The sequence below is a fragment of the Pristiophorus japonicus genome, chromosome 5, assembly GCF_044704955.1.
Source record: "Pristiophorus japonicus isolate sPriJap1 chromosome 5, sPriJap1.hap1, whole genome shotgun sequence".
In the NCBI taxonomy this organism is placed as follows: Eukaryota; Metazoa; Chordata; class Chondrichthyes; family Pristiophoridae; genus Pristiophorus; species Pristiophorus japonicus.
Genome location: NC_091981.1, coordinates 293,100,797 through 293,125,485, shown reverse-complemented (window position 1 = coordinate 293,125,485; position 24,689 = coordinate 293,100,797). Strand labels below are relative to the sequence as shown.

At 46.4% G+C, this 24,689-nt stretch overlaps 1 protein-coding gene across 12 annotated transcripts in view; it reads right to left on the bottom strand.

Annotated features, from left to right (window-relative positions):
* The window catches only part of LOC139264758 (uncharacterized), a 680,593-nt gene that overhangs the window by 5,495 nt on the left and 650,409 nt on the right, over positions 1-24,689 (bottom strand). For all 12 annotated transcript variants that reach the window (XM_070881817.1, XM_070881821.1, XM_070881822.1 and 9 more), the window contains one exon: positions 19,495-19,563. In XM_070881817.1, the coding sequence (XP_070737918.1) occupies positions 19,495-19,563 (69 nt within the window). The remainder of the gene's footprint in view (positions 1-19,494; positions 19,564-24,689) is intronic.

Sequence of the window (24,689 nt, the reverse complement as noted above, 5' to 3'; positions counted from 1 at the left end):
GGCCTCGGCTGCCACTGCCCTCCCACATTGCACTCTCACTCGCACCAGCGCTAGGACCCTCGCCTTGGCTTGTACTCACCCTCACATCTGCAAGCATAAGTGGCAGAAGGGCTGCCGTGAGGGGAGGTACGGAATTGACGCATGGAGCCTGCAACGTGCACACTTTCGAAAGAAAAGGCACAGTAGGTGCTGGTGCTTTCAGGGACAGACAGCATTCAAGGAAGGCCTTCACCTACCCATGCTACCCACAGCGGGATAGGCAGTACCACAGGCCACAGGTAAGGCAGCATGTCTGCCCACTAGTGCCTGGACCCTCTGTTCCAATGGTGTGAGGACTTGTTTCTCAGCCTCATCACCACCAGCCCTCCTTTGCTCCATGCGGTTTTGAGCAACCTTGGCCTGCAAAACAAAGAATGTTTGCTGAGTAGCAGTGTCATGAGGGATCAGAAAGTACAAGGGTGTGTCCCTGACAAGCAGCTGTAACTGTGAGATGAAAGGGAGCCTCCATTGCCAGAACACACACATACAGGCCTCAACAATGAAATGCTGCTTCAGTGACTATATAGTGAAGGTGGGAAATAACAGAAGGATGAAGGAGAGGCTCGCAGATGGAATAAATAACTTTATTTATATACCACCTTTTCACATATCTCAAAACATCCCAGAATGTTTCACATAGAAAGTATGACTGAGGCACAGTTTGATGTTATGTCGGGGAATACAGCATTAATTTCACACACAGCACAAATCCTAACAATGAGATGGAATGAGCAGTTGTGGTGGTATTGGTTAATGGAAAAATGTATGAATAGAGTCAAAGGTGTAGTATTAGATAGCAAATGGAAGGCCAAACCAGGTATTAGAGGAAGATATTGATCCATACTTCATTCGTAGGAATGAATTGTCAGTGGATAAAGGTATCATGTGGGATGCAAGAGTGGTTATCCCAAATAAGTTCATGTCCAAATTATTAGAACATCTTCATGATCAACTCCTGGGAATGTGCCTGACCAGGAATTTTGCACGCAGTTACTTATGGTGGCCAGGTTTAGATAAAGAGAAAGAGCACATCGTCAGTCAGTGTACAATACATCAATCGGTAAGCAAGAAACCACCATCAGTACCATTACAGCCACGGAAATGGACTCCCAGAGTGTGGCAAAGGTTACACATAGATTTTGCTGAGCTAGAAGGACAACAATTGTTCATAGTGATAGATAGTCATCCGAAGTAGATAGAGGTGTTTCCGATGGGGAAAATAATAAGTAAAACACTAAACAACTGCGAAGATTGTTTTCTTTTTATGGCCTCGCAGAAGAAATTATGTCTGATAATGGGCTGCATAGAAACATAGAAATTAGGTGCAGAAGCAGGCCATTCGGCCCTTCGAACCTGCACCGCCATTCAATAAGATCATGGCTAATCATTCAACCTCAGTATCTCTTTCCTGCTTTCTCTCCATACCCCTTGATCCCTTTGGCCGTAAGGGCCACATTTAACTCCCTTTTGAATATATCTAACGAACTGGCATCAACAACTTTCTGCGGTAGAGAATTCCACAGGTTCACAATTCTCTGAGTGAAGAAGTTTCTCCTCATCTCAGTCCTAAATGGCTTACCCCTTATTCTTAGACTGTGGCCCCTGGTTCTGGAACTCCCCAGCGACAGGAACATTCTTCCTGCCTCTAACTTGTCCAATCCTGTCAGAATTTAATCTGTTTCTATGAGATCGCCTCTCATTCATCTAAACTCCAGTGGATACAAGCCCAGTTGATCCAGTCTCTCCTCATATGTCAGTCCTGCCATCTCGGGAATCAATCCGGTGAACCTTCGCTGTACTCCCTCAATAGCAAGAACGTCCTTCCTCAGATTAGGAGACCAAAACTGAACACACTATTCCAGGTGTGGCCTCACCAAGGCCCTGTACAACTGCAGTAAGACCTCCCTGCTCCTATACACAAATCCTCTAGCTATGAAGGCCAACATGCCATTTGTTTTCTTCACCTCCTGCTGTACCTGCATGCCAAACTTCAATGACTGATGTACCATGACACCCAGGTCTCATTGCACCTCCCCTTTTCCAAATCTGTCACCATTCAGATAATATTCTGCCTCCCTGTTTTTGCCACCAAAGTGGATAACCTCACATTTATCCACATTATACTCCATCTGCCATGCATTTGCCCAATCACCTAACCTGTCCAAGTCACCCTGCAGTCTCTTAGCATCCTCCTCACAGCTCACACCACCACCCAGCAGTGTCACCTGCAAACTTGGAGATATTACATTCAATACAATCATTAATGTGTATTGTAAATAGCTGGGGTCCCAGCATTGAACCCTGAGGCACCCCACTGGTCACTGCCTGCCATTCTGAAAAGGACCCGTTTATTCCGACTCTCCGCTTCCTGTCTGCCAACCAATTCTCTATCCACATCAGTATATTACCCCCAATACCATGTGATTTGATTTTGCACACTAATCTCTTGTTTGGGACCTTGTCAAAAGCCTTTTGAAAGTCCAAATACACCACATCCACTGGTTCTCCCTTGTCTACTCTACTAGTTACATCCTCAAAAAATTCTAGGAGATTTGTCAAGCATGATTTCCCTTTCATAAATCCATGCTGACTAGGACTGATCCTATCACTGCTTTCCAAATGTGCTGCTATTTCATCTTTAATAATTGATTCCAACATTTTCCCCACCACCGATCCCTGTTTTCTCTCTCCCTCCTTTTTTAAAAAGTGGTGTTACATTAGCTACCCTCCAGTCCATAGGAACTGATCCAGAGTCAATAAAATGCTGGAAAATGATCACCAATGCATCCATTATTTCAAGGGCCACTTCCTTCAGTACTCTGGGATGCAGACTATCAGGCCCTGGGGATTTATCGGCCTTCAATCCCATCAATTTCCCTCACACAATTTCCTGACTAATAAGGATTTCCTTCAGTTCCTCCTTTTCGCTAGACCCTCGAACCCCTAGTTTTTCCGGAAGGTTATTTGTGTCTTCCTTAGTGAAGACAGATCCAAAGTATTTGTTCAATTGGTCTGCCATTTCTTTGTTCCCCATTATAAATTCACCTAATTCTGACTGCAAAGGACCCACGTTGGTCTTCACTAATCTTTTTCTTTTCACGTATCTATAGAAGCTTTTGCAGTCAGTTTTTATGTTCCCTGCAAGCTTATTCTCATACTCTATTTTTCCCCTCCTAATTCAACCCTTTGTCCTCTTCTGCTGAATTCTAAATTTCCCCCAGTCCTCAGGTTTGCTGCTTTTTGTGGCCAATTTATATGCCTCTTCCTTGGATTGAACACTATCCCTAATTTCCCTTGTTAGCCACGGTTGAGCTACCTTCCCCATTTTATTTTCACTCCAGACAGGGATGTACAAATGTTGAAGTCCATCCATGTAATCTATAAATGTCTGCTATTGCCTATCCACTGTCAACCCTTTAAGTATCATTTTCCAGTCTATTCTAGCCAATTCATGTCTCATACCATCGAAGTTACCTTTCCTTAAGTTCAGGACCTTAGTCTCTGAATTAACACTGTCACTCTCCATCTTAATAAAGAATTCTACCATATTAGGGATGGCTTTCTAGACCAATATGTCAAGGAACCAACTAGAGAGCTGGCCATCCTAGACTGGGTATTGTGTAATGAGAGAGGTCTAATTAGCAATCTTCCCCAGGGGGCCTCGCACAACAAGATTGCTAATTAGACCTTTCTCATTACACAATATCCAGTCTAGGATGGCCAGCTCTCTAGTTGGTTCCTTGACATATTGGTCTAGAAAGCCATCCCTAATACACTCCAAGAAACCCTCCTCCACCGCATTGCTACCAGCTTGGTTAGCCCAATCTATATGTCGATTAAAGTCTCCCATGATAACTGCTGTACCTTTATTGCATGCATCCCTAATTTTCTTTTTGATGCCATCCCCAACCTCACTACTACTGTCTGGTGGTCTGTACACAACTCCTACTAACAGCTGTACCCATACAGATTCCACATCATCCAATGTCCTTCCTTACTATTGCATTAATTTCCTCTTTAACCAGCAACGCTACCCCACCTCCTTTTCCTTTCTGTCTATCCTTCCTGAATGTTGAATACCACTGGATGTTGAGTTCCCAGCCTGGAGCCATATCTGCATAATCCCAATTACATCATAATCGTTTAATAGCTGCCTGCGCAGTTAATTCATGCACCTTATTCTGAATACTCTTTGCATTGAGGCATAGAGCCTTCAGGCTTGTCTTTTTCGCACTCTTTGTCCCTTTAGAATTTTGCTGTAATGTGGCCCTTTTTAATTTTTGCCTTGGGTTTCTCTGCCCTCCACTTTTACTATTCTCCTTTCTATCTTTTGCTTCTGCCCCCATTTTATTTCCCTCTGTCTCCCTGCATAGGTTCCCATCCCCCTGCCATATGAGTTTAACCCTCCCCAACAGCACTAGCAAACACTCCCCCTAGGACATTGGTTCCGGTCCTGCCCAGGTGCAGACCGTCCGGTTTGTGCTGGTCCCATCTCCCCCAGAACCGGTTCCAATGTCCGAGGAATTTGAATCCCTCCCCCTTGCATCATTCCTCAAGCCACGTATTCATCTTAGCTATCCTGCAATTCCTACTCTGACTAGCATGTGGCACTGGTAGCAATCCTGAGATTACTACCTTTGCAGTCCTACTTTTTAAGTTAACTCCTAGCTCCCTAAATTCAGCTTGTAGGACCTCATCCCGCTTTTTACCTATATTGTTGGTACCTATATGCACCACGACAACTGGCTGTTCACCCTCCTGCTCCAGAATGCCCTGCAGCCGCTCTGAGACATCCTTGACCCTTGCACCAGGGAGGCAACATACCATCCTGGAGTCTTGGTTGCGACTGCAGAAACAGCTATCTATCCCCCTTACAATAGAATCCCCACCACTATAGCTCTCCCACTCTTGTTCCTACCCTCCTGTGCAGCAGAGCCACCCATGGTGCCATGAACTTGGCTGCTGCTGCCTTCCCCTGGTGAGCCATCTCCCCCAACAATATCCAAAGCGGTAGATCTGTTTTGGAGGGAGTTGACTGCAGGGGATTCCTGCACTGCTTTCCTATTCCTGCTCTGCCTGTTGGTCACCCATCCACTAGCTGCCTTTGTAACCTTTCCCTGCAGTGTGACCAACTCACTAAACATGCTATCCACGACTTCCTCAGCATCGCGCATGCTCCAGAGTGAATCCATGTGCAATTTTGTTCAGAAGAATTTTCACAGTATATGAGCAGAAACGGTGTGAAACATACCAAAGTTCCACCATATCACCTTGCTTCAAATGGTGCAGCAAAGCGCACCGTACAAATTGTAAAACATGCCCACATCAAGCAAATGTTGGATCCAAATCCAAAGAAACGGCAGTTGTTGTTGGACCACAAACTAGAACATTTTCTGATTACTTATTGATTGTAATACTCCTCATAGAACACCAGCAGACGGCCACGAATCAGGTTCTCATTGTTAACGCCAAACTTGACACAGTCAGACGAAGAGAAACACTCAAGACAAAAAAGAGTGTCATGATAGAGTGTCAAGGTTCGAGTGAAGAACCATCACCATAAATGGTTAAAGTGGTTACCAGGAAGAGTAATGAAGATATGTGGCCCTTGCACATATTTGGTCAAGATGTTTGATCATATAAAGGTTAAGTTTGCTCACATTGATCATATTTTATCTACAGATTGGAAGGAGTTGAAAGTTGGAATGATTCGATTATTTCTGATGAGTCAGATAGTCTTGTTACAAGTAGAGTATCAGTAGCACATCCTCCATCAGATCTAGTCAAGTCCGAGTCTGAGTCAGGCAGACAAACAGTCTGAAGTTGTAGAGACTCCAAATGTAGATCAATTCAGCCCTTGGAGAAAAACTCAAGCTCAGCCTAGAATGAGTCTAAGTCCTAAAACAAGATTGGAAAGTTCTGTTCAAGAATGAAGGTATCCTCTTCGAAACAGAAAACCAGTGGTTAAGTTTGATTTGTAAATATGGAAAAATAAGTTCATATCTTTTGTTGTGTATACCATGCAAGTTATGTATAATGATTATTTTATGATTACTTCTACATTAAGGATGGAAAAATGTAATAGAGCTCCACCTAGTGGACTACTGATGTAATGCAACTACTGATATATTAGCAACAAAAGATCATGTAACACATTCCTTGTTAAGGAGCCATATTGTAGTGTGTGCTTGTGTTGTAGTCGTCTCTGTAAAGATATCACAAGAAGGGCTGTTAGCCATGCAGGGCCACAAGTGAGGAGAGGCGGTGGACGTCTGGACAGGAGGACTTACCCTCCATGAGTTTACAGGCAGCAGTGTTCATACCTCCACCTCACTGAGGAGCAGTGTGTGAGAAGGATGCACTTCTAAGAGAATGTGCTGAGAGAGATATGCCATCTCCCATAGGCAGACCTGTACCCTTACACCAGGAGGACAATGAGCAACAGAAGCCTGGCGAGGCCCTGAATGGCCAGCCACACCAGGAAGAGCACCATCCAGGGTGGAGGCAGCATGGCAATGCAAGAGCCACACGTCCGCGGCTCGTAATGCGTCGGATCTCTTGAATGGAGGAAACTGAGGGATGCAGCTAATAGTGACCACGCTATGTGCTTGCATAATGGCACATCCCCATTAAAGTCCACATTCATACTCAAGATGCCAACGCAAAACGGTCAAGTAAAATTTTATTGACGACACCAACATGGTCACCTCAAAACCAAAGCCCTCCCCAGCAAACACTCGACTCCACCGCTTGGCCGTCGCTTTCATGCGGTAAGAGGCTTTTCAGGAAGCTGAATTTCAGTCCCAATGGGTTTCATCCCCATACCAGGATTTGAGGTCTGTCGCCACTTCCAGGCCCTTCTCTGTGTTGGGCAGCCATGTCTGCTGGTGGATGGTCTGCCAATTAAGCGAGCTGCTTTATCCTGGATGGTGTAGAGCTTCTTGAACGTTGTTGGAGCTGCAACAAGGACACCCTCAAAGCCTCCCTGATAAAGTGCGACATCCCCACGACACCTCGGAGTCCCTGGCCAAAGACCGCCCTAAGTGGAGGAAGTGCACTTCGAGTCTCATCGCCGAGAGCATGCAGAAATCAAGCGCAGACAACGGAAAGAGCATGCGGTAAACCTGTCCCACCAACCCTTCCCTCAATGACTATCTGTCCCACCTATGACAGAGTTTGTGGCTCTCGTATTCAGCCACCAAAGAACTAACTTCAGGAGTGAAGCAAGTCTTCCTCGATTCCGAGGGACTGCCTATGATGATGATGATGACTCATCCAGACAGGTGGAGAGTATTTCATCACACTCCTGACTTGTGCCTTGTAGATGGTGGAAATGCTGCAGAATACCCAGTTTCTGACCTGCTCTTGCTGCCACAGGGTATATGTGGCTGGTCCAGTTAAGTTTCTGGTCAATAGTAACCCCAAGAATGTTGATGGTGGGGGATTCGGCGATGATAATGCCGTTGAATGTCAAAAGGCGGTGGGGTTACATTCTCGCTTGTTGGAGATATTCATTGCCAGGCACTTGTGAGGCGCGAATGTTACTTGCCACTCATCAGCCCAAGCCTGAATGTCGTCCAGGTCTTGCTGCATGCGGGCATGGGCTGCTTCATTATCTGAGGAGTTGTGAGTGGCACTGAGCACTGTGCAATCATCAACGAACATCCCCACTTCTGACCTTATGATGGAGGGAAAGTCATTCATGAAGCAGCTGAAGATGGTTGGGCCTAGGACATTGCCCTGAGGAGCTCCTGCAATGATATCCTGGAGCTGTGACCACAACTATCTTCCTTTGTGCTAGGTATGAAACTAGGCAATGGAGAGTTTTCCCACTGATTCCCATTGACTTCAGTTTTACTAGGGCACCTTGATGTCAAGCGCAGTCACTCTCACCTCACCTCTAGAATTCAGATCTTTTATCCAAAGCTGTAATGAGGTCTGGAGCCGAGTGATCCTGGCGGAACCCAAACTGAGCTTCGGTGAGCAGGTTATCGGTGAGCAAGTGCCGTTTGATAGCACTGTCAATGACACCTTCCATCACTTTGCTGATGATTGAGAGTAAACTGATGGAGTGATAATTAGCCGGATTGGATTTGTCCTTTTTGTGGACAGGACATACTTGGACAGTTTTCCACATTGTCGGATAGATGCCAGTATTGTAGCTGTACTGGAACAGCTTCGCTAAAGGCGCAGCTAGTTCTGGAGCACAAGCCGGGATGGTGTCGGGGCCCATAGCCTTTGCTGTATCCGGTGCACTCAGCCTTTTCTTGATATCACGTGGAGTGAATCGAATTGGCTGAAGACTGGCTTTTGTGATGGTGGGAACCTCAGGAGGAGGCCGATATGGATCATCCACTCAGCACTTCTGGCTGAAGATGGTTGTAAACACTTCAGCCTTGTCTTTTGCACTCACGTGCTGGGCTCAGCCATCATTGAGGATGGTCATGGAGCCTCCTCCTCCTGTTAGTTGTTTACTGGTCCACCACCATTCACGACTGGATGTGGCAGGACTACAGAGTCTTAATCTGATCCGTTGGTTGTGCGATCGCTTAGCCTTGTCTATAGCATGCTGCTTCCGCTTTTTAAGCATGCATGTAGTCCTGTGTTGCAGCTTCCCCAGGTTGGCACCTCATTTTTAGATACGCCTGGTGCTGCTCCTGGCATGCACTTCTGCACAGTTCATCGAACCAAAGTTGGTCTCCTGGTTTGATGGTAATGGTAGAGTGAGGGATATGCTGGGCCATGAGGTTACAGATTGTGATGGAATACAATTCTGCCCCTGCTGATGGCCCACAGCGCCTCATGGATGCTCAGTTTTGAGCTGCTAGATCTGTTCTGAATCTATCCCATTTAGCACAGTGGTAGTGCCACACAACACGATGGAGGGTGTTCTCAGTGTGAAGACAAGACTTCGTCTCCCCAATGATTGTGCGGTGGTCACTACTACCACTGCTGTCATGGACAGATGCGTCTGCGACAGGTATGTTCATTGTTAAATATTCAACCGTATACATTCATTCCCTCCATCAACGATGTACTGTGGCGACAGTGTGTACCATCTATACGATGCATTGCAGCAACTCACCAAGGCTTCTTCGGCAGTACTTCCTAAACCTGTGACCTCTACTACCAAGAAGGACAAGGGCAGCAGGTGCATGGGAACACCACCACCTTCAAGTTCCCCTCCAAGTTACACACCATCCTGACTTGGAAGTATATTGCTGTTCCTTCATCGTCGTTGGGTCAAAATCCTGGCACTCCCTTCATAACAGTACTGTGGGAGTACCTTCAGTGCTGGCGCAACCATTAGCCTAGGGCGCCAAAATTTGGTGGGAGGGGCGGCAAGAAATTGACTGAAACGAATCTCTCCAAGGGACGTGCTGGAAAATGGGTTTGAATCCAACGGGAATTCTCCTAACCAAAGCCCTTAATAATGAACCTGCTTTGAGTATTTTGAGTATTTTGTAACTAGGGTGCGAACGGTGGTGCATTTAGTGTTATATAGGACACCGAGATCCCACAGAACTAAAAGGGAGCAGGTTGGACAGGGGGGGGTTGACGGGGGAGGAGATAAAAGGCCCAGGTAATATCGCCCTCTTTCTTCCTGGCTTGTTAATCTGACGCTGCCCTGCGCTGTTTTTTCATTTAAACACCTTGACATGTTTGAGTGGAAGATTTGGAACCAGAGAAAGATGTAGCCATGCTGGTTGTTGAGCAACGGGAGAGCATCAAAGTTAGCAGTGGGTCCCCAGCTTTCCTTTTTATTTAATTTTCATTTGATTTTCTCCGCCTGTGGAGAGTGAGGTTTTTGTTTTGCTGTTCTTACGGCGCACCATGTGAGCTGCCGGACTGTCTGTTTGCCCCATCCACTCCCTGGTGTAGCCCAGCTGGCCTCCCAGAGACAGGGAGTGACATGGACATGGTGAAACTGACAGCGGGAGGTGACAGATACATTCCCGCCATCCCATGCAGATCAGCGCAGCTCAGCTCAGATCAGATGAGACAACCTTCCAGCCCCATGCATTAAAAGTGTATGAATAGTGGCTGAAAACAACCTTGAAATGTCGCGCAGAGTTTGGCTGCTGTTTCTGATTTATCCTTTCAAGATTCTTTTTGTCTCCCGAATAATTCCCCATGACAGATACTAATCTTGAAAATGTCCTACTCTCTCCCATCTTTATCGCATGTTCCCCAGTAAATCATGAACTGTGGTGCTGTATTTTTCTTAGCATTGCCTGGTCCAAAAAAATGAAGCGCCATTTTATACAATTTACTTAAAAATACAACAGTATAGTCCTCTGCAGAGTGAAACATATCTGGGTTATGATACATGGATGGTCACAGGATACTCGCCAATACAGATTGTGTTGTATATATGGTACTATAGGTGCGCAGTTAACATACACAGAGGTACACTTATAAAACTTATTATTGTGTTCCTAACACAGATGAGACTGCACACAGGGAGGTTAAAGTAACAGTGACCTCAGTCTTTAATAAGACACTCTAGAGTGAGGAACAGGCCTCAGGGGCCGGCTTATATACAGTGCTCCCAAGGGATGCTGGGACCCCTTGCGACTTCAGGGGATGAGCTCTCTGGTGGCGGAACATGGGAGTGCATGCTTTACAGATACACAACATCACTCCCCACAAAGTCAAAGTCAAAACTATTTACAAGGTGAGGTGGTCTGGAGCCTTTCTTTCCCTGGTGGACTGCCTCGGTACAAATGTCTGTTCTGTTATGTTGGCTGTGCCCTTGCTGGGCTGGCGTGTTGTCGGCCCTGCAGGGCTGCTGGGTGAGCCTGGCCTTGCTGGGTTGTTGGGTGTGATGGGTTCAATTTCCTGGTCCGGCGTGGTTTCGTTGATCCTTTGGGTGTGTGTTGTGGGCTCGAAAAAGGTGGTGTCTGCTGTGGGTTGTTCAGGGCGGTCTGTGAACCGCAGCCTCGTTTGGTCCAGGTGCTTTCTGCAAATTTGTCCATTGTCCAATTTGACTACAAACACCCTACTCCCTTCTTTAGCTATTACCGTGCCCGCGATCCACTTGGGACCAAGTCCATAGTTTAGCACATACACAGGGTCATTCAGATCAATTTCCCGTGACACAGTGGCGCGACCATCGTTTACATTTTGTTGCTGCCACCTGCTCTCTACCTGATCATGCAGGTTGGGGTGAACCAGCGAGAGTCTGGTTTTAAGTGTCCTTCTCTTGAGTAGCTCAGCCGGGGACACACCTGTGAGCGAGTGGGGGCTCGTGCGGTAGCTGAGCAGTACTCGGGACAGGCGGGTTTGGAGTGAGCCTTCTGTGACTCATTTAAGGCTCTGTTTGATTGTTTATACTGCCCGCTCTGCCTGCCCATTGGAGGCTGGTTTAAACGGGGCTGAGGTGACATGTTTAATCCCATTGCGGGTCATGAATTCTTTAAATTCGGCACTGGTGAAACCTGGCCCGTTGTCACTGACCAGTGTGTCAGGCAGGCTGTGGGTGGCAAACATGGCCCTCAGGCTTTCAATGGTGGCGGTGCTTCCTGACATTATTTCACATTCAATCCATTTTGAAAAAGCATCCATCACCATCAGGAACATTTTACCGAGAAACGGGCCCGCATAGTCGACATGGATCCTCGACCATGGTCTGGAGGGCCAGGACCACAAACTTAGTGGTGCCTCTCTGGGCGCGTTGCTCAACTAAGCACACACGCTGCATTGCCGTACACAGGACTCTAAGTCAGAGTCGATACCGGGCCACCACACGTGGGATTTGGCTATTGCTTTCATCATTACTATACCCGGGTGTGTGCTGTGGAGATCTGAGATGAACGTCTCCCTGCCCTTTTTTGGTTGCACTACGCGGTTACCCCATAACAGGCAGTCTGCCTGAATGGACAGCTCGTCCTTTCGCCGCTGGAACGGCTTGATTAGCTCTTGCATTTCAACGGGGATGTTGGCCCAGCTCCCATGCAGTACACAGTTTTTTACTAGGGCCAGCAGAGGATCTTGGCTGGTCCAAGTCCTAATTTGGTGGGCTGTGACATTTTAAAACGCTTCCATGACCATCAACAAGTCTGTGGGCTGCGCCACCATCAACAAGTTTGCAGGCTGCGCCATTTCCACCCCCATGGTAAGCAATGGTAGCCGACTGAGAGCATCTGCATAGTTCTCGGTGCCTGGCCTGTGGCGGATGGTATAGTTATACGCTGATAGTGCGAGTGCCCACCTTTGTATGTGGGCTGAGGCATTAGTATTTATCCCCTTGTTTTCAGCGAACAGGGATATGAGAAGCTTGTGATCGGTTTCCAGGTCAAATTTGAGGCCAAACAGGTACTGATGCATTTTCTTTTTCCCGAACACACACGCTAATGCCTCTTTCTCAATCATGCTGTAGGCCCTCTTGGCCTTAGACAAGCTCCTGGAAGCATAGGCGACAGGTTGCAATTTCCCGGCAACGTTAGCTTGTTGTAATACACACCCGACTCCGTACGACGACGCGTCACATGCTAGCACAAGTCTTTTACATGGGTTATACAATACAAGCAGCTTGTTGGAGCATAAAATGTTTCTGGCTTTCTCAAAAGCAATTACTTGGTTTTTTTCCCCATACCCAGTTCTCACCATTGTGCAGTAAGACATGTAGGGGCTCTAAAAGGGTGCTTAACCCCGGTAGGAAGTTACCAAAATAGTTGAGGAGCCCCAGGAACGACCGCAGCTCCGTGACATTCTGTGGCCTGGGCGCGTTCCTGATAGCCTCTGTCTTGGCGTCTGTAGGCCGAATGCCGTCCGCCGCGATCTTTCTCCCCAAAAACTCCACTTCTGTTGCCATGAAGACGCATTTCGACCTCTTCAGCCGCAGCCCTACGCGATCCAGTTACTGGAGGACCTCCTCCAGGTTTTGTAGGTGCTCGACGGTGTCCTGACCCGTGACCAATATGTCGTCCTGAAAAACCACCGTGCTTGGTACCGACTTGAGTAGGCTCTCCATGTTTCTCTGGAAGATCGCTGCAGCCAACCGCATTCCAAACGGGCATCTGTTGTAGATGAACAGTCCCTTGGGCGTGTTGATGCAGGTGAGGCCCTTCGAAGACTGCTCCAGCTCCTGCATCATGGAGGCCGAAGTCAGGTCGATCTTGGTGAATGTCTTGCCTCCTGCCAGCGTCGCAAATAGGTCGTCTGCCTTAGGTAGCAGGTATTGGACTTGTAGCGAGAAACGATTAATAGTTACTTTATAATCGCCGCAAATCCTGACCGTGCCATCACTTTTGAGTACTGGAACAATTAGGCTGGCCCACTCACTGAATTCCACTGGGGAGATGATGCCCTCGCGTTGCAGTCTGTCCAGCTCGATTTCCACTCTCTCCCTCATCATGTGAGGTACCGCTCGCGCCTTGTGGTGAATGGGTTGTGCCTCTGGGACCAAGTGATCCGCACCTTCGCCCTGGAAAAGTTTCCAATGCCTGGCTCAAAAAGGGAAGGAAATTTGTTAAGAACCTTGGTACATAAGGCCTCATTGACATATGATAGCGCTTGGATGTCATCCCAGTTCCAGCGGATTTTGCCCAGCCAGCTCCTTCCAAGCAGTGTGGGGTCATCGCCCGGGACAATCCAGAGTGGCAGTTCGTGCACCGTGCCCTCATAGGTGACCTTGACCATGGCGCTGCGATGAGCTCTTTGGTGTACGTTCTCAGTTTCGTGTGGATGGGGCTCAGGGCTGGTCTGAATGCCTTGTTGCACCACAGTCTCTCAAACATCTTTTTACTCATGATGGATTGGCTAGCGCCAGTGTCCAGTTCCATGGCTACGGGTAAGCCATTCAATTTTACATTTAGCATTATAGGTGGACGTTTCGTCGAAAATGTGTGCACCCCGTGTACTTCAGCATCTGCCTTCTCTCTCTGAGGCGCGAACTTGCTTTTTCGGAAGGATGTTCAGAGAGGAATAGGAGCTGGAGTGGCGCTGCTGGTTAAAGAGAAAATTCATGCAATAGTAAGGAGGGACATTAGCCTGGATGATGTGGAATCGGTATGGGTGAAGCTGCGGAATACCAAACGGCAGAAAACGCTGGTGGGAGTTGTGTACAGAACACCAAACCGTCATAGTGAGATTGGGGACAGCATAAAACAAGAAATAAGGGATGTGTGCAATAAAGGTACAGCAGTTATCATGGGTGACTTTAATCTACATATTGATTGGGCTAACCAAACTGGTAGCAATGCGGTGGAGGAGGATTTCCTGGAGTGTATTAGGGATGGTTTTCTAGACCAATATGTCAAGGAACCAACTCGAGAACTGGCCATCCTAGACTGGATGATGTGTAATGAGAAGGGACTAATTAGCAATCTTGTTGTGCGAGGCCCCTTGGGGAAGAGTGACCATAATATGGTGGAATTCTTTATTAAGATGGAGAGTCACACAGTTAATTCGGAGACTAGGGTCCTGAACTTAAGGAAAGGTAACTTCGATGGTATGAGGCGTGAATTGGCTAGAATAGATTGGCAAAGGATACTAAAAGGGTTGACGGTGGATAGGCAATGGCAAACATTTAAAGATCACATGGATGAACTTCAGCAATTGTACATCCCTGTCTGGAGTAAAAATTTAAATGGGGAAGGTGGCTCAACCGTGGCTAACAAGGGAAATTAAGGATAGTGTTAAAACCAAGGAGGAGGCATATAAATTGGCTAGAAAAAGCAACAAACCTGAGGACTGGGAGAAATTTAGAATTCAACAGAGGAGGACTAAGGGTTTAATTAAGATGGGGAAAATAGAGTACAAGAGGAAGTTTGCAGGGAACATAAAAACTGGCTGCAATAGCTTCTATAAATATGTGAAGAGAAAAAGATTAATGAAGGTCCCTTGCAGTCGGATTCAGGTGAATTTATAATGGGGTACAAAGAAATGGCAGACCAATTGAACCAATACTTCGGTTCTGTCTTCACAAAGGAAGACACAAATAACCTTCCGAATGTACTAGGGGACTGAGGGTCTAGTGAGAAGGAGAAACTGAAGGATATCCTTACAAAGCGGGAAATTGTGTTAGGGAAATTGATGGGATTGAAGGCCGATAAATCCCTGTGCCTGATAAACTGCATCCCAGAGTACTTAAGGAAGTGGCCCTAGCAATAGTGGATGCATTGGTGATCATTTTCCAACAGTCTATAGACTCTGGATCAGTTCCTATGGACTGGAGGGTAGCCAATGTAACACCACTTTTTAAAAAAGGAGGGAGAGTGAAAACGGGTAATTATAGATCGGTTAGCCTGACATCAGTAGTCGGGAAAATGTTGGAATCAATCATTAAGAATGAACTAGCAGCGCATTTGGAAAGCAGTGACAGGATCGGTCCAAGTCAGCATGGATTTATGAAAGGGAAATCATGCTTGACGAATCTTCTGGAATTTTTTGAGGATGTAACTAGCAGAGTGGACAAGGGAGAACCAGTGGATGTGGAGTATTTGGACTTTCAAAAGGCTTTTGACAAGGTCCTGCACAAGAGATTGGTGTGCAAAATCAAAGCACATGGTATTGGGGGTAATGTACTGACGTGGATAGAGAACTGGTTGGCAGACAGGAAGCAGAGAGTTGGGCTAAACGGGTCCTTTTCAGAATGGCAGGCAGTGACTAGTGGAGTGCCGCAGGGCTCAGTGCTGGGACCCCAGCTCTTTACAATATACATTAACGATTTTGATGAAGGAATTGAGTGTAATATCTCCAAGTTTGCAGATGACACTAAACTGGGTGGCGGTGTGAGCTGTGAGGAGGATGCTAAGAGGCTGCAGGGTGACTTGGACAGGTTAGGTGAGTGGGCAATTGCATGGCAGATGCTGTATAATGTGGATAAATGTGAAGTTATCCATTTTGGGGGCAAAAACACAAAGGCAGAATATTATCTGAATGGTGGCAGATTAGGAAAAGGGGAGGTGCAATGAGACCTGGGTGTCATGGTTCATCAGTCATTAAAAGTTGGCATGTAGGTACAGCAGGCGGTGAAGAAGGCAAATGGTATGTTGGCCTTCATAGCTAGGGGATTTGAATATAGGAGCAGGGAGGTCTTACTGCAGTTGTGCAGTGCCTTGGTGAGGCCTCACCTGGAATATTGTGTTCAGTTTTGGTCTCCTAATCTGAGGAAGGACGTTCTTGCTATTGAGGGAGTGCAGCGAAGGTTCACCAGACTGATTCCAGGGCTGGCTGGACTGACATATGACGAGAGACTGGATCAACTGGGCCTGTATTCACTGGAAGTTAGAAGGATGAGAGGGGATCTCATGGAAACGTATAAGATTCTTACGGAACTGGACAGGTTAGATGCGGGAAGAATGTTCCCGATGTTGGGGAAGTCCAGAACCAGGGGACATAGTCTTAGGATAAGGGGTAGGCTGTTTCAGACTGAGATGAGGAGAAACTTCTTCTCTCAGAGAGTTGTTAACCTGTGGAATCCCCTGCCGCAGAGAGTTGTTGATGCCAGTTCATTGGATATATTCAAGAGGGAGTTAGATATGGCCCTTACGGCTAATTAGGTCAAGAGGTATGGAGAGAAAGCAGGAAAGGGGTACTGAGGGAATGATCAGCCATGATCTTATTGAATGGCGGTGCAGGCTTGAAGGGTCGAATGGCCTACTCCCGGACCTATTTTCTATGTTTCTGTGTTTCTATGATCCACCATGGACAGATCTTCCTCTGCCACGTGGTGGTTAGCAGGTTTTGCAGAGCTCGTCTGCAAGCTCGTTGGAGGTGCCTCATTGTTCCACAGCTCTTGCAAACATACCATTTGAAGCGGTGTGAATAGGCTGAATGGAAGCCTCCACAACACCAACAAGGTGTGAATTGCCTTGCATTCATCCTTTGTTGGGGACTCTGAGTCATCTGGGTCACCTGAGGCCTGCTGGCATTTGCAGACTCATGGTTTCTGCCCTGTACATTTCTGCTCACAAACACAGTTCCAGTTAATTTATGAACATTGCTAGCACTTGTGTGCTGAGAGATTTGTTTGGTGTTATCACTGGTGGACATAAACGCCTGTGCTATCGCAATGGCCTTACTGAAGGTCGGTGTCTCTACAGTCAAAAGTTTTCGTAGGATGCCCATGCCGAGTACAAAAAAGTCTCTGAGCATCTGCTCCAGGTAGCCATCAAACTCACATTGTCCTGCCTTAGCTCAGCGACGTAGCTCGCCACTTCCTGACCTTCAGATTGCTGCATGTGTAGAACCGATACCTCACCATCAGCACGCTCTCCCTCGGGTTAAGATGCTCCTGAACCAGTGTACACAGCTCCTCATACGACTTATCTGTGGGTTTCACTGGAGCCAGAAGATTCTTCATGAGGCTGTAGGTTGGTGCCCCGCAGACCGTGAGGAGGACCGCTCTCCTTTTTGCAGCGCTTCCTTCTCTGTCCAGCTCGTTGGCTACAAAGTACTGGTCTAACCGTTCGACATAGGCTTCCAGTCCTCACCCTCCGAGAACTTCTCCAGGATGCCCACAGTTTGCTGCATCTTTGCGTTGGATTCGTATTCTCGTCGCCAGTTATTGTGTTCCTAACACAGATGAGACTGCACACAGGGAGGTTAAAGTAACAGTGACCTCAGTCTTTATTAAGACACTCCAGGGTGAGGAACAGACCTTAGGGGCCGGCTTATATACAGTGCTCCCAAGGGATGCTGGGATCCCTTGGGACTTCAGGGGATGCGCTCCCTGGTGGCGGAACATGGGAGTGCATGCTTTACAGATACACAACACTTATATGTGCACTGTAAGTATTATTGGACAACCTGATTGTGCAACAAGTTGAATATATTTGATCACAATAGTGCCTATTGCAGCTTTTGATCGCAGGGCTTTACTGTGTTAGCAGCGATCAGCTATCGCCCTTTCTCCAGTGTTTGGAGTCTTTCAAAGAATATTAATCAGCTGACTGTAAGTCATATACTCACAATATATCCCACAGCCTGCTGTGCGCACATGAAATAATCACTGCTTATTTCAATTTTCCCAATTTGTGACCAAATATTGTGCAGCAGGCTCAGCTCTTTCCCATCTCACACGATCTTCACCCTGCCGAGGACTTCGCAAGAAGACTATGGAAAAAAATGGAACTCTTCACCCAGTTTGTGGAACATCTGCTGGACAGTGTTTGGTCTTAAAGTGGAAAAATTGAAATAAGTAGGGATTATCATTCATAACTTTACTTTGGATATGATAATAAACCAGTTCATGTAAGACATCTTGCAATATTTTTTTCCTTTATATGGGAATTGGTTGAGGTGGAGCGGATTGGCGGAGCGCCAGGTGAACAGTTTGCCGAGAGTGCCAATTACCCTTGTGCCGGCCCTGAGTACCTTCACCACACGGACTGCAGTGGTTCAAGAAGACGGCTCACCACCTCCTTCTCAAGGGAAATAAGGAATGGGCAATAAATACTGGCATTGGCACCGCTGCTCAGGTCCCACGAACGAATAACAGAAAAGACAAGATGGCATTCTACCCTATCGAGTAACATTATTCCAGGTGTGAAATATAGGCTCTCTTAAAAAATCAGTGAAGGTTCAGAAAAGATTTGACGGAGGTGGATATTTCATATAGCCACTACTTATTTTCCTTTATGAGTTTATTTACTTTATATTTGTCGACATTAAACATTATTTGCCAAACATCAAATCCACTTCCCAACCGAGAGTGTCAGCCTTGGTTCAGTGCTAGCTTTGTTACCAGAAGGTGGCAGATTCATAGAATCATAGAAATATACGGCACAGAAGGAGGCCATTTGGCCCATTGAATTTGCGCTGGTCGAAAAAGGGCTATCCAGCATAATCCCACTTTCCAGATCTTCATTGCCTTGAGGTTTACGGCCTCTCAAGTGCATATCCAAGTACTTTTTAAATGAGGTGAGGGTTTCTGCCGCTACCATCTTTTCAGGCAGTGAGTTCCAGACCCCCACCACCATTTGGGTGAAAAAGATTCTCCTCAACTCTCTAATACTTCTACCAATTACTTTAACACAATGCCCCCTTGTTATTGACCTCTCTGCCACGGGAAATAGGTGCTTCCTAGCTACTCTATCTAGGCCACTTATAATTTATACATCTCAATTAAATCTCCCCTCAGCCACCTCTGTTTCAAAAAAAACAATCCCAGCCTATCTAATCTTTCCTCATAGCTAAAATTCTCCTGTCCTGGCAACATCCACGTAAATCTCCTCTGTACCTTCTCTAGTGCAATCACATCTTTCCTGTAATATAGTGACCAGAACTGTGCACAGTACTCTAGCTGTGGACTAACTAATGTTTTATACCGTTCTAGCATAGCATCTCTGCTCTTATATTCTATGCCTCGTCTAAGAAACGAAAGTGTCCCGTATACCTTCTTTTGTAACTAATCTACCTGCCCTGCTACCTTCAGGGTAACAGTTGCAGCAGTTTTAAATAATTTCTCAAGTGTCCCTCAGTTGAAGTTTTCTTTTCACTACTTACCAGTTTCAGTTTCTGGTTCACTTGCAGCAGCCTGTGGGCGATCGGGGCATGGGGCTGGCGGTGGGATTACTATAAAGAATAGAATAGAAGTAGTCAGTAAGAGTTTTGCACATCAAAACAAATCTAAGAGCCAAAAATGTTGGGAGTTACTAACAAAATGTGATCCTACAAATCACCTGGGAGGACAGACACTCCAATGTTAGTATCCTCGATCAGGCCAACATCCCCAGCATCAAAGCACTGACCACACTTGATCAGCTCTGTTGGGCAGGCCACATTGTTCGCATGCCTGACACAAGACTCCCAAAGCAAGTGCTCTACTCGGAACTCTTATACGGCAAGCAAGTCCAAGGTGGGCAGAGGAAATGTTTCAAGGACACCCTCAAAGCCTCCTTGATAAAATGCAACATCCCCACCGACACCTGGGAGTCCTTGGACAAAGACCGCCCTAAGTGGAGGAAATGCATCCAGGAGGGCGCTGAGCACCTCCAGTTTCATCGCCGAGAGCATGCAGAAACCAACCGCAGGCAGCGGAAGGAATGAGTAGAAATCCAGTTCAACCCACCCTTTCCTTCAATGACTGTCTGTCCCAGCTGTGACAGACTGTAATTCCCGTATTGGACTGTTTAGTCACCGAAGAACTCATTTTTAGAGTGGAAGCAAGCCTTCCTCGATTTCGAGGGACTGCCTATGATAATGATGATTATGTCTGACAGGATGTTAAAGAACCCACAGCTCTATTCTTAGACTTTTCCATTAACCAACACCACCACAAATAGATTAACTGCTCATTCCATCTCATTGTTAGGATTTGAGCTGTGTGTGAAATTAATGCTGTATTCCCCTACATAACATCAAACTGTGCCTCAGTCATACTTTATATGTGAAATATTCTGGGATGTTTGGGATACATAGAGACATAGAAACATAGAAACATAGAAAATAGGTGCAGGAGTAGGCGATTTGACCCTTCGAGCCTGCACCACCATTCAATATGATCATGGCTGATCATGCAACTTCAGTACTCCATTCCTTCTTTCTCTCCATACCCCTTGATCCCTTTAGCCATAAGTGCTATATCTAACTCCCTTTTGAATATATCTAATGAACTGGCCTCAACAACTTTCTGTGGTAAAGAATTCCACAGGTTCACAATTCTCAGAGTGAAGAAGTTTCTCCTCATCTCGGTCCTAAATGGCTTACCCCTTATCCTTAGACTGTGACCCCTGGTTCTGGACTTCCCCAACATCAGGAACATTCTTCCTGCATCTAACCAGTCCAATCCCATCAGAATTTTATATGTTTCTATGAGATCCCCTCTCATTTTTTCTAAATTCCAGTGAATATAAGCCTAGTTGATCCAGTCTTTCTTCATATGTCAGTCCTGCCATCCCGGGAATCAGTCTGGTGAACCTTTGTTGCACTCCCTCAATAGCAAGAATGTCTGTCCTCAGATTAGGAGACCAAAACTGCACACAATACTCTAGGTGTGGTATCACCAAAGCCCTGTACAACTGCAGTAAGATCTCCCTGCTCCTATACTCAAATCCCCTTGCTATGAAGGCCAACATGCCACTTGCTTTCTTTACCGCCTGCTGTACCTGCATGCCTACCTTCAATGACTGATGTACCATGACACCCAGGTCGCGTTGCACCTCTCCTTTTACTAATCTGTCACCATTCAGATAGTAATCTGCCTTCCTGTTTTTGCCAGCAAAGTGGATAACCTCACACTTATCCAGATTATACTGCATCTGCCACGCATTTTCCCAATCAACTAGCCTGTCCAAGTCCCACTGCAGCCTCCTAGCATCCTCCTCGCAGCTTGCACTGCCACCCAGCTTAGTGTCGTTTGCAAACTTGGAGATATTACATTCAATTCCTTCGTCTAAATCATTAATGTATATTGTAAATAGCTGGAGATCCAGCACTGAACCCTGCCATTCTGAAAAGGACCCGTTTATCCCGACTCTCTGCTTCCTGTCTGCCAACCAGTTCTCTGTCCACGTTAATACATTACCCCCAATACCATGTGCCTTAATTTTGCACACTAATCTCCTGTGTGGGACCTTGTCAAAAGCCTTTTGAAAGTCCAAATACACCACATCCACTGGTTCTCCCTTATCCACTCTACTAGTTACATTCTCAAAAAACTCTAGAAGATTTGTCAAGCATGATTTCCCTTTCATAAATCCATGCTGACTTGGACCGATCCTGTCACTGCTTTCCAAATGTGCTGCTATTACATCTTTAATAATTGATTCCAGCATTTTCCCCACTACTGATGTCAGGCTAACTGGTCTATAATTCCCTGTTTTCTCTCTCCCTCCTTTTTTAAAAAGTGGGGTTACATTAGCTATCCTCCAATCCATAGGAACTGAACCAGAGTCCATGGAATTTTGGAAAATGACCACCAATGCATCTACTATTTCTCGGGCCACTTCCTTAAGTACCCTGGGATGCAGACTGTCAGGCCCTGGGGATTTATCAGCCTTCAGTCACTTCAATTTCCCTAACACCATTTCCTGACTAATAAGGATTTCCCTCAGTTCCCCCTTCTCGCTAGACCCTCAGTCCCCTAGTATTTTCAGGAGGTTATTCGTGTCTTCCTTAGTGAAGACAGAACCAAAGTATTTGTTCAATTGGTCTGCCATTTCCTTGTTCCCCATTATGAATTCACTGATTCTGACTGCAAGGAACCTACATTAGTCTTCACTAATCTTTTTCTCTTCACATATCTATCGAAGCTTTTGCAGTCAGTTTTTATGTTCCTTGCAAGCTTACTCTCATACTCTATTTTCCATCTCCTAATTAATTCCTTTGTTCTCCTCTGCTGAATTCTAAATTTCTCACAGTCCTCAGGTTTGCTACTTTTTCTGGCCAATTTATATACCTCTTCCTTGGATTGAACACTATCCCTAATTTCCCTTGTTAGCCACGGTTGAGCCACCTTCCCTTTTTTATTCTTACGCCACACAGGGATATGTGTAAAGGTAGCAAATAAATACAAGTTATTTATTTCTAAATTACCCAGTAGGCTCAGTTGCGAGCACTCTGAGCCAGTAGATAATGGGATTCATCCCCATACCAGGATTTGAGTGGATAATCTACGCTGACAGTCCAGTCATCATCATCATCATCATAGGCAGTCCCTCGAAATCGAGGAAGACTAGCTTCCACTCTAAAAGTGAGTTCTTAGGTGACTGAACAGTCTAATATGGGAATTATAGTCTCTGTCACAGGTGGGACAGGCAGTGGTTGAAGGAAACTGTGGGTGGGGAGTCTGGTTTGCCGCATGCTCCTTCCGCTGCCTGTGCTTGATTTCTGCATGCTCTCGGCTATGAGACTCGAGGTGCTCAGTGCCCTCCCGGATGCTCTTCCTGTACTTAGGGCGGTCTTTGGCCAGGGACTCTCAGGTGTCGGTGGGGATGTTGGATTTTATCAAGGAGGTTTCCAGGGTGTCCTTGAAACATTTCCTCTACCCACCTGGGGCTCGCTTGCTGTATAGAGGTTTTGAGTAGAGCACTTGTTTTGGGAGTCTTGTGTCAGGCATGCCAAAAATGTGGCCCGCCCATTAGAGCTGGTCGAGTGTGGTCTGTGCTTCGATGCTAGGGATGTTGGCCTGAACGAGGACACTAACGTTGGTGCGTCTGTCCTCCCAGGGGATTTGCAGGATCTTGTGGAGACAACGTTGATGGTATTTCTCCAGCGATTTGAGGTGTCTACTGTATATGGTCCATGTCTCTGTTCCATACAGGAGGGTGGGTATCACCACAGCCCTGTAGACCATAAGCTTGGTGCCAGGTTTGAGGGCCTGGTCTTTGAACACTCTCTTCCTCAAGAGGCCGACGGCTTCACTGGCGCACTGGAGGTGGTGTTGAACCTCGTCAACAATGTCTGTCCTTACTGATAATAGGCTCCCGAGGTATGGAAAGTGGTACACATTGTCCAGGGCTGCGCCATGGATGTTCATGACTGGAGGGAAGTGCTGTGCAGCGGGGTCAGGATGGTGGAGGACCTTTGTTTTACGGATATTTAGTGTAAGGCCCATGCTTTAGTACTCTAGCTCAATGACAGTGGATGGGACAGTCTTGGATCTGGCCTGAAGTTTGTCGCCATCCTCCGCCTGCTCCACAACAACAGCCCAGTGCAGTAATGTGGAATGCTGCATTGTTAGAGGTGCAATCATTAGATGAGACGTTAAATCAAGTCTCGGTCTGTCTGGTTAATTGGATGTTAAAAACTGTGATGGAAAGATTGAGTGGGAAGGTTGAGTGGGAATTTATGTGGGGGTCTATTGGCTGCTCGTCATTAGGTCTAGCAGCAGTCAGTTTCACCAACCTTTAAGCATCAGTAACAATGTCACCAAAACTAATGTTCTGGAGCAGCTGGTAATACCATGACTGGATACAGTCCTGCCCTTTGACCAAACTGTCTCCATGGGACATCAGTGGTCCTGTGTTCCTAAAGTTGAGCTGGGAGTTTGTTTCTGTGGAGGGCAGCAGGGTTGGGATGTGGGCCATGAACAAATATTCAGCAGTTTTACTTGACTAACTATGGGGACTGGTGAATATTTACGAAAAATATTCCCCTCTGGAGATTAATTCACTTAGGTAGCGTGTGGTCTCCTGTCTGAGAGGCCAGCTGATGTAATCCTGGCTGCTGGCAACAGGGATGGTGAAGAATAGCCGTAGATAGAAGATCCTTAGGCCATAAGATCATCCTGAAAACACTGCTTTGATCTTAAGTTCCTGATTCTCGAAGGACCCTTCAAATTCTGCGGTCTTCATAGAATAGGGTGTCAGTTCCATTGGCAGCTTTTTGGGGTGCCCCTCTTTTTCTGTGCCCCACAGGTGCAGCGAGAGTAAAATAAGTTGGGGAACATCAATGCACTGCCTGGAAGTGTGTTGGAGGCAGACTCAATCACTGCTTTCAAAAGGAAGTTGGATAAGTACCTGAAAGAAAAAGATTTGCATGTCTACGGGGAAAGGGCAGAGGATTGGGACTAGCTGAGGTGCTATTGCAGAGAGCTCTTGCATGGGCTTGATGGGGCTAATGGCCATCTTCTGTGCTACAACCATTACATGTTTCTATGATTCTATTGGCATCCTTCTGCTAGGCTTGCAGTTACTGTAGGCACAGGACCAGTTACAATAGCTTTGGGGTCACACCCCTCCAGAAATTCTAGGGCAGTG